This window comes from Juglans regia, chromosome 4 (genome assembly GCF_001411555.2).
Source record: "Juglans regia cultivar Chandler chromosome 4, Walnut 2.0, whole genome shotgun sequence".
Lineage (NCBI taxonomy): Eukaryota > Viridiplantae > Streptophyta > Magnoliopsida > Fagales > Juglandaceae > Juglans > Juglans regia.
In genome coordinates, this window is record NC_049904.1 from 21,749,441 (window position 1) to 21,759,935 (window position 10,495).

Below are 10,495 nucleotides of genomic sequence, written 5' to 3' on the forward strand. Positions count from 1 at the left end.
AAATTAAAGTCTTTACTATTACAGACTTAACTGAAGTAGGAGTCTGGTTGTAGTTAAGAAGTTCATCCCACAAGCACTTCAATTTTCTGTAGTAAACAATTACTGACAGCTAATCTTGTGAAAGAGAAGCAAGATCCTTTTGCAATTGAAAACTTCGTGGCTCATTTCCTTGAGAAAACTGATTCTTTAACTCTTACAACATTTATTTTGCAGTTGTCGCATATAAGATTGTCCCTGCAATGTCCTTCAATAGAGAGTTCAAGATCCAAGACAGTATCATATTGTTGCATCACTCCCATACTTCATACAGAGGATCGAAATCGACTGGTTGATGTATGATTCCATTGATAAACCCCATCTTGTTCTTAGCCTCAAAGCTATTTGCATGGATCTACACCATGTGTGGTAATTATCCCCCGTGAGGACTTGAGAAACCGAGACAGAACCAATCGAATCTCCATTCTGTAAATGATAGGGATTTGCTGATTGATCATCACCATGCATTTGAACAGAGGCTGAACTTGGCATCGCAGTAGCCATCACAGCGAAGAAAGTGACGGAACACTAGAGTTTCTCTCTGTTACCATGTTGCAAATTAGAGGAAGAAAAATGAGGATGTAAAACTCTTCGATAGAGAGAAGAATTTTATTCTATGTTCAATCTGAATAGAGTTACGACAGGTCTCTGTTTTTATGCATGTAAGAGGCTAAGGGCTGTAAGGGTAAAGTAAAGGTAAAAGAAGTAAAGTAACTAACTAGTAAAAAATAGAAAACCAATTAGTTACAGACATCAATTAAATCTCAAATATTTATCTACGTAAAATTACAGGGAGCAAGCTTCAAACTCTGTTTTGTTTGTTGGCCTACCTGACAACATTGTTCTCTTTACTCTTTAGGAACTTTTTTATTGACAATTTGACACGAATACGTTGATAAGGTTGAAGCAACCAAGCTCGTCCATGACCTTGGCAAAGCCTGCCAAGACTGGTTCTTCTTCATGGTAAATGCATTAATATGGTTTGCATTATCCTTTTTATACCTCTGCATATATAGTCGATCCGTGTATGTATAGTGAGGTTGATGGCTGTCAGGTGATCAATCATGGTGTGCCCGAGAGCCAGATTAAGGCGATGATCAAGGCTTGCGGTGAATTCTTCAATCTGACGGAGGAGGAGATCAAGCAGGAATTTGCAGGGAAGCATGTTCTGGACTCCATCAGGTGCGACACCAGCTTTAATGCTTTTGTGGATAAAGTATTATTTTGGAGGGATTTTCTCAAGGTTTTTGTACATCCCAAGTTTCATTCACCGAGTAAACCCTCTGGATTCAGGTATTGCCTGATCTTTCTTGTTAAGATTAACCTACAAAGTAGAGAACTTCAATATTGCATACCTTAATTAGGCTCCACAAATACTCCATTATCTTCCTAATCTAGTTTTATTTGATTTTCAAACATAAACATATGACGATGCAAATGCACATATCTAGAAGAAATGCCAATTGTAAACTTGTGACAAAGTCGAACGGACTTCTAGTCTCCATGGGAACTGACTTCTAATCATGGACCCTAAACTGATGGATAATATGCTTTCTAGTTTCCATCTCAGTGGAACCATGTCAATTTAATTTCAATTTGTTGTCACAGATATCTCATTGGAGTACAGCAAAAGAACCCGAAATCTAGCTAGAGACATGCTGAAGGAATATCAGCGAGCTTGGGATTAGAAGACGAATATATGGAAAAGGCCATGAATTTGGAATTAATCAGGTTTACAGATCCTGGCTGCAAACTTGTATCCGCCATGTCCAGAGCCAAAAGTAGCAATGGGCATGCCCTTCTCATTCCGATCACGGCCTCTTGACCCTACTCATACATAATGGGATCTCCAGCCTTCAGGCGCAGCATAATGGAAACTGGGTCAATGTAAATTTCCTTCCCAATGCATTCATGGTTAACGTTGATGACCACTTGGAGGTGAGGTGAGGTGAATCCCAAATATTGCACTATAGATATAAACACACATTCGTTTTTATTTCATTGATATAATCTCTTTACATCTGCAGTCCATTAATATCGTCCCATCTAATTAACAGAGCATACCCATTACATTAAGTGATTCGACCACCAAATCATGATAACCAACACATCATGCTAAAGCCCCCCACCCCCCATTTTTTTAGAAAAGGATGGTACCTCAATTTTATTGATAGCCCTCACTTATGGTGGAGGAATACTGTGGTTACAACCAAGAACCCCCGGGGCTTACAAATAATCATAAAATCCCAACCCAGGTATTAAAACCAATATTAAAATCAATCTAAACATTACACAAACAAACTAAGATCACCAAACAACACAAACAAACAAAACATACATGCATACAAAGATAAAACAATCCGGTTAAGGTAAAGACAAAACAAGATAAGAGAAGCTAAAGGGCCGTTGAAAGAATTGTCCAACACATTTAATATGAATCTTTTGACATCTTTTGAGAAATAGAGAAAATACAACTAACCTACACAAATCACATCATTGGCATTCGCATAAGTATTTTAATTTTTTCCAGTGAATAAAAGAAAGCTTAGCAGAGTAATGGCTTCCTTAGAGTGACTTTTTTTTTTTTTTTTCATGATGATGTTGAAGAGACTTGGGTACAAAATGGCAAGAATTCATGATGCCCTGTACTTATTTTCAAGTAACTGCATGTACAGAAAAAGGTATGATTTCATATCTACTTGAAACCACCCTCACCCCTCCCTAATTTGTAGTAAGCATCTCTACAGACAATGATATATATAAATGTCACAATTAAAAACAAAACAAAAAAATCCTCTCCCATCATGCCACAAGAGTGGAAACAATGATTTTGCTTGCCTCCATTGCTTTGAATATGATTCCAAAACCCATTGGATGCTAATGATATTAACTCCAATCATTGGCTGCAACATATGTAAACTTCTATTAGCTATTAAGTCCCATGACAACCTAATTACTATTAAAAAGTCATTTTAGAAGAGTCCCAATTTATTGTAAATAATACCATATGGAAAGCCATAAACATGAAATCAATAGCTATAAACAAACCTTATTCTCTCACATGATTAGTGTCCACTAATATCTTTGAGAAACTTCAATTTGATCTTGTTGAGTGTAGCTAAAACATTTTCTATACCAATCCTCTGTTCAGGTGAGTCGGCACAACAAAGCAAAGCCAATCCCATGGTGGATAGCAAACACTCCTCCATTGCAGCATAATCATTTTCGTTGCTTAACAAATTGGCGTCAACAACTTCAAGAACAGAAAGGGCTAATGATTCTTGTACCAAACACTTCAAGCTCAATTCTCCGGTAAACATATCATCCGTGGGCTTCTTTTTTGTGAAAGTTTCCATCAATAAAATGCCATAACTATACACATCTCCCCTTGTAGAAACAAGTCCCTCAGATCCATACTCTATACATATGTTACAACTTATCATGAGAAAATATAATTATATGGTACTAAAATGAAAAGGGTCAATACATTACCAAAAGAGAACAATATTCTATGTTTATATGAGAGTACTAGAATGGTAAACATGGAACTTAACCTCACCTGGTGCCATATATCCAATTGTAGCGAGAGTCATTGTTTGTATTAGAGAAACTCCATCACTAAGGAGTTTGGCGATGCCGAAATCAGCGACATGTCCAACCATATCTTCATCTAATAGGACATTGCTAGGCTTCAGATCACAATGAACAATAGACGTTGCGTAACCAAGATGAAGGTATTCTACTGCTGTTGCTACATCAATCATTATATTTAGCCTTTGTAACATATTCAAGCAACGGTTTTCGGAGTACAACCACATATCTAGGTTCCCATTAGGCATGTATTCTAATACCAAGGCTTTGAAGTCCATGTTACAACAAATGGTAATGATCTTGACAAGATTCCGGTGACGAATATTGCGTAATATCTCACATTCTATGTGAAAGCTTTTGAATGCCCCCTCCACTTGCAAATTTAAAACTTTTATAGCAACAGTTGTACCTCCTAAGAGTGTTCCTTTGTAAACAAACCCAAAACTCCCTTCTCCAAGTAAGTTGTTTGCACTAAACCCTTCTGTTGCTCGAATAAGTTCTTGATGTGAAATTCTCCTCCATGTTGCTAAAGGCATTGAATTTGTGTCATGTGACAATTTAGCATTCCTCTTATGGCGTTTTATTGAGAAAAATACAAGACACACTCCAAGTACCATTAATCCCACTGCAATTGACACATATTTCAGTATTCGCATTCCTACGGCCTTTTTTCCTTTGCATGGGGGGACTTGCATTCGAGCCTCACCACAAAGTCCATTGTTTGAGATGAATGATGTAGCTGGGAAGTGTACAAACTGTCCTCTGGAAGGAATTTCTCCTTGTAGTTTATTGAATGACAAATTTAGATGTTTCAAGTATGAGATTTCTTCTAAGGACTTGGGAATCTCTCCATATAAGTTATTTTTGGAAAGATCTAAAACCTCTAAGCTTACCAATTCACCAACAGATGTAGGAATTGAGCCATCTAGTCGATTGACTGCCAAATTTAGATTGACAATACTTTTTAGCCCAGCAATTGTAACTGGGATATGACCTGTCATTTGGTATTTTGACAAATCTAATGCTATCAAGACATTCATATTCCCAATATCTAAAGATAGAAGGCCGTTAAGAGAATTTGAAGATAAATTAACCAACAAGAGATCTTGAAGCCTCCACAAGCTCAAAGGAATTGAAGAAGTTAATTGGTTGAAACCCAAGTCAAGAATTCTTAGTGAAGTCATGTTATCTATGCATGCAGGAATGTGTCCATAAAGCTCATTACCACTTAACCTTAGTGTATTCAAGCTTCCTAAATGGCAGAGCGTATATGGGAATGAACCTTTTAGTCTATTACCATAAAGAACCAAACCTTGGAGCTTGTGCAATCTTCCAATTGTAGTTGGAACAGGTCCTCCCAGTTCATTGCTGGATAGGGCCAAATTAATCAAGCTACTTAAATTGCCAATCTCTTCTGGAATGTTGCCCTTAATATTGCAGTCATGTAAGTGAAGTCTTTGAAGAGAGGTTGAGAGGTTCCCAACTGAATTGGGAAGGACGCCATTCAAGTGATTGATGGACAAAACTAAAAATCTGAGATTTTTGCAGCTTGACAAAGAAGAGAAAATGCTCCTCAGTTCTGAATACAAAATTGTCAACTTATTTGATCTGAGATTCAGAATCTCGAGGAACCTTAAATAACCAATTGTTTCTGGAATTGAGCCAAAGAATGAGTTCGAATCCAAATCTAGAGTGAAGAGCATTGAAGCATTAACAATAGAGTTGGGAATTGTTCCACTCAGTTCATTATCACCAAGAGAAAGGAACCCAAGATTTGGAAGAAAAAGGCCCATATTTGATGGAAGGTCACCTGACAGATTATTTGATAACATCGAAAGTTTTTGTAAAGTTGAGATATTGAAGATCTCATACGGAATCGGTCCAGACAAATAGTTTGTTTCAATACTGAATAGCTCTAGGTTTTGCAGACTTCCAATTTGACTCGGTATTGCACCTGCACAAGTATGTCATGAATAATAATTCGTATATATGTTTATTAAGAAAGGTGCATATAGTAAATCATACCAGTTAGCTGCACATCATTGCTATACAAAAAACTAAGATGTCAACAAATATAGTTGACCATAACAACCCATAATTTGTTATATTTAGATAGTGAGATATTCTGTAAATAGTAACAATAAAATAATAATAAAATATTAAATAATAATAAATAATAATAAAATAATAAATAATAGTGAGGAATACCTGACATCCAAACTATTTCAACCATGTTCAAACTCATTAATCAGCCCATTATATATATTTATATATATTTTATTTTGTTCTTAAATAAAACAATACCGTTTAATTTAAATTTAAATTAAACGGTTTCGTTTTATCACTCTCGCTCTGATCTTATCTCTCCGTCCCATGTCTCTCTCTCGTCTCTTGTCCCAAAGCGTCAAACCAGCTGGAACTAGACGTACCAGTTCTCTAGCTCTTCCCTAGTCCTATCCGTAGGTTCAGTTTTCAGCCCTGCTAATTAGATATGGAATCCATAATTCTAAATATATGATAGGGAATAATATTTGGATATTTCCATAGATTTATTACAAAAAAATAATTTATTTACAGTAAAATAATTATTTTTAATTAAAATAAATCTATTTTTATTATAAATAATCTATTTCGTTACAAAAGAATGGTCACAAATACTCCTTTTTATTGTATTGATTTTTCCTCAAACAACGGTCGGTCTTCTTGGATTCTTCGTCTGATTTTGATCTTTTACATTAATACACGTACACGGGGATTTTACTATATTGGGGGCATGAACAACAACAAGCTTGTGAATCTCTATTAAAAATGAAAGAAATACTAAAATGAGTTGGATTGCAACTATCGGTTCTTTAATATCCAAATTTTTATTTTAAATTTTATTATAACTCTCTACTTCTAATTAATGACCTAAAATTCCAATTTAATTTACGGATCATGGTGAAACAAAGTCATTCCACTGTCAATTACTAGTTATTGATTTCATGCGCAATTAATGGATAAAAGTATGATCCTCGATTATTAAAAAAAAATGCTCAATTTCTTAATGAAAAATAAGAAAGAATGATGTTCAGATCAAAGGAGCATTAATGAATAATTATTTATACTCTATATACTATTTCTGGGCTTTCATTTGAAAATTAAGTACTTACTCAGATATGATCATCTATAAATCATGCATACCATGTATATTTCGCTAAAACAAGATAGGTTGTATTTGGATAGTAAGATAATTTTAGATATTCTGTAAATAAAAATGAAAAAATATTAAATAGTAATAAATAGTAGTAAAAAATAAGTTAAAAAAATAAATAATAACAAAGTATTCTCATAATACGTACCTTCAAACTTGTTCACGGCTAGATTTAAGTACGTAAGCATAGTTAAATTCCCTATTTCTGGGGGTAGTCTTCCTGTGAAATTATTCTTCCACATATCTAAAATTTGCAGTTGTGTACACTTCAGCAACGAGGATGGAATTGTACCTGTGAAACATTTAAGATCCATAAATTAATTTTGGAGCTTGCAAATTACCAACTAAAGAATATAATACTAGTCAATCGATCATTTAAACCTAAACATATGTACCTTTAAAGTTGTTGTCATAAAGGTATAATGATCCAAGCATGGTTAAGTTCCCTATTTTTGGGAGTACACCAGAGAAATGGTTACGGGAGACAGAAAGAAATTGTAAGTTGGGAAGATGATCAAACATATACGTCGGTAGTCCACCAGATAACTTGTTATCACCGAGGTTAATGTATTGTAGTGAAGACGTATTGAAGTCAAGGGAGGTTATTGAACCTAAAAGCTTGTTTGAGTGGATGAAAATTTGTTGCAAAGTAGGCATCTTGAACATAAAGGATGGTATGGAGCCTGAAAGCTGGTTATATGCAAGATTAATCCGCTGTAATGATGACATGTTTGATAGAGACTGTGGAATACTACCTTCAAAATTGTTACCATTGAGAAACAATATTTGGAGTTTGTTTAGCAAACCCATCCATGGTGGGATTTTTCCGCTGAATTCATTATAACTGAACCTTAGGAATTGCAACCGATAAAGACGAGACAACTCATTTGGCAATGAGCCTTGAAAGCTGTTGTTTCTTATGTTTAGACTGACCAGGAACGAAAGATTTCCAATGTGCGGAGGAATGGTACCTACAAGGTCCATGTAGGAAAGGTCTAATGCTCTGACTCGGAGATGTTTAGAACCACAGGTAACACCGACCCAAGTGCAAATAGGAGTGTTGGAGGACCAGTTGCTTATCAAAACATGGTGAGGGTCATTAGAAGAAACGTGAGCTTTCAATGCAAGAAGAGCAGATTTATCGGTGGTAACGTTTAGAATTTCTGCATTAACAAAGCTAAATAGGTAAGATTGTAGCAAAAGCAGCGTCAGAGAAAGGAGGAATAGGAAAGAAGTTGGGTTCGCCATGAGTAAAAGCGTATGGGTCTTGCTAGTTGCTACGCGTACTTAAAAGGAAAAAAAAACGTACGAGTGCTGTAACGGAAAATGTAAAGTAAGGTAACGGAAAAAGGTAAGTAAGAAATGGAAAGCAAACGAAAAGCTATAGTAACAGAAAATAGAAGAAACGGAAAAGTAAACAGAGTAGAAAAACGTGCAAGACCCAACATGAAAGAAAATAAAATGCCATAACCCATCATCCCCAACCAGCAACGATATGTGAAAATAGCAGGGATCGATCATGAAATATATAAAAGCTAGCAATAAAAGATATTGTCCTTGTTATATGTACATCATGTTATACAAAAGCTAAAAATGAAGTCAGTTTCTGACCATCGAATAAATTTGCGGGACCCTAAATTTAATTTGAATACCTTGACATGTTCCCTCAAGCCACGTGAAAATATGAGAAACAACTATGGACTGACTCGTACTAAAATCGGAGCCATAAATAATATTGTCATTAGGTTGGTACATATTAAATATTTCGAAGTCTTTCAATTCAATTTCTCATCTCATAACGTTCCTAGTAATAACTCCGCAGGACCCTCAACACATGTAAAAATAGAATGGATAATGGATGCTCGATCTCAAGCAAAATTAAAATTTAAGATTTAAATTTTAAAATTTATCTAGTAATTAAAAGAAAAAAAAAACATTTTCTTATTATCCAGGCATGTTGTTATGTTATGAACTTTTTAGAAATAAGACCATCTAATAATATTTATGTCCGTTAACATCTACAAAGATTTGGTCCAATCATAAGGATTAGTGTACTAAATAATGTCAAATAACGTTCTATTCTTGTTTCTTTTTATTTTACATTTACATTTTTATTAGTTGATCAGTCGAAAACATTTTTATGATCATCTTCATATATACAAACAATGTAGACTTAGGCATGAACCGTGCAGTAAAAGAAAATTATACATGAGTTGGAAAATCAATTTTATTAACAAAACAAATTTCATCTCCATAAAACAAGATAACTATCTTCTTGATAGTCTCATCATGTGTGAAACACATGTGCTCATGGCTAACAAACACTAAACTTTACAATGGTTAGATTTGCTACTACCAATTTGCTAATTATTTTTTATAATTAACAACTCTAAAACACTTTCACATTATTTTGTTCATTATCATATTAATAGTTATAAATTTTTCTCTACGATTCTCAATCTTAATGATTAGTTTTAATTTATATGCATTGTAGAAATTATATTTTCCCTTTTAAAAAACACAGTAACACTTTCACCTGGACATATTTGCCTTGCACAGTCTAACCAACACATTGCTCAAAAATTCCGAGCATTAAAAGAAAATAAACCTTGCTCGGGATTAATAAGCAAGCCTAGTTTGACAGACACATTGCTTGGTCATTCTGAGCATTGTAAGAAAATAAATTTTGCTCAGGATAACTCATGAGCAAGGTCATTTTGACCAACACGTTGCTCAGTAATTCCAAGTATTGCAAGAAAATAATCACTTTTTGGGATCACCAAACAAGGCCAATCTGACAGAAACACTAGTTAGTAATTTTGAGTAGCGCAAGAATCTAATCCTTGCTTGGTAGCAAGTCCAACTGATACATTGCTCTTGAATTCCAAGGATCGCAAGAAAGTAATCATTGCTCAAAATCAACGAGCAAATGTAGTCCGACTGACATTGCTCAAAAATTTCGAGCATTACATGAAAACAATCGTTGTTTGGGCTGATGGACGATTGAGAGATGAAATCAAAGCCATAAAAGATATTGTCGCACATCATGTTAACTCTTTGTTAGGTATCCTAAAAATGGTGTCAATTTCAGATCATCCAATAATGGTCCCCATAATAATTTTGCAGGACCCTAAATTTGAATAAAGATGCTCCTCAATCCTCCTCTACCTTGACATGTTCCCCTCAAGCCCATGTGAAAATAGAAACAACTATGGACTGACTCATACTAAAATCAAAGCCATAAAAATATTGTCCTTAATTAGTTTGGTACATCTTAAATAATTTTTTATTTATGGAAAATAGATTTCATTCATTCATGAAAGCGAAGTTACAGTTGTGACCTGATACAGACAGGGAACATTCCAAATTACAAGCCAACTAATCACGATTAGGGCTCCCCCAGTACACAAATTATTTTGTGATTGGTATGATCTTAGCTTATATAACTCTCTACAGATAAACTGTCTGAGAGACCACACTCTACTTAAAGCAGAGATTTCAAATCCCACCTTCAAGAGGAGGAGAGGACTTTCACTCTATGGACAAAATGTCCAAGAGACAATTTTCTTTTCTTTTTTTCTTTTTTTTTTTTATACCTAAACAAAAGGAAATAACAATATACATAATTTCTAAGTCCTTCAACTGAAATCAATTTCTCCTCTAATAACGTTCCTT

The 10,495-nt window shown here is 34.7% G+C and overlaps 1 protein-coding gene and 1 long non-coding RNA gene across 4 annotated transcripts; one reads left to right on the top strand and one right to left on the bottom strand.

Moving 5' to 3' along the window:
• The first annotated feature begins 803 nt into the window (after positions 1 to 803).
• Positions 804 to 3,244, top strand: LOC108986918. Of its 2 annotated transcripts, XR_004801429.1 has the most exons (4): positions 804 to 999; positions 1,091 to 1,329; positions 1,645 to 1,979; positions 3,188 to 3,244. It is a non-coding gene; the product is annotated as an uncharacterized LOC108986918 (long non-coding RNA). The 2 variants fall into 2 exon arrangements; XR_004801428.1 differs by having other exon boundaries at positions 804 to 1,329.
• LOC108986917 (probable LRR receptor-like serine/threonine-protein kinase At3g47570) lies at positions 1,991 to 8,287 on the bottom strand. 2 transcript variants are annotated; one of them, XM_018959725.2, is made up of 5 exons: positions 7,216 to 8,287; positions 6,969 to 7,112; positions 3,596 to 5,581; positions 3,085 to 3,454; positions 1,991 to 2,939 (listed from the first exon to the last, which is right to left on the bottom strand). In XM_018959725.2, exons 1-4 carry the CDS (start codon positions 8,066 to 8,068, stop codon positions 3,102 to 3,104), a joined length of 3,336 nt encoding a protein of 1,111 aa, XP_018815270.2. In that variant the 5' UTR covers positions 8,069 to 8,287; the 3' UTR covers positions 1,991 to 2,939; positions 3,085 to 3,101. The 2 variants fall into 2 exon arrangements, with proteins under 2 accessions (XP_018815270.2, XP_018815272.2); XM_018959727.2 differs by lacking the exon at positions 1,991 to 2,939 and adding an exon at positions 2,942 to 2,985.
• Between the last annotated feature and the right edge of the window lie 2,208 nt (positions 8,288 to 10,495).

What these genes read in the sequence shown, in the direction of transcription:
- LOC108986917 (XM_018959725.2), bottom strand. Translation starts at nt 8,068, where the DNA reads ATGGCGAACCCAACTTCTTTCCTATTCCTCCTTTCTCTGACGCTGCTT. An exon ending in TTATGACAACAACTTTAAAG is followed by an intron (nt 7,113 to 7,215) that starts GTACATATGTTT and finishes AATGTTTCACAG; the next exon opens with GTACAATTCCATCCTCGTTG. An exon ending in AATTGGATATATGGCACCAG is followed by an intron (nt 3,455 to 3,595) that starts GTGAGGTTAAGT and finishes ACATATGTATAG; the next exon opens with AGTATGGATCTGAGGGACTT.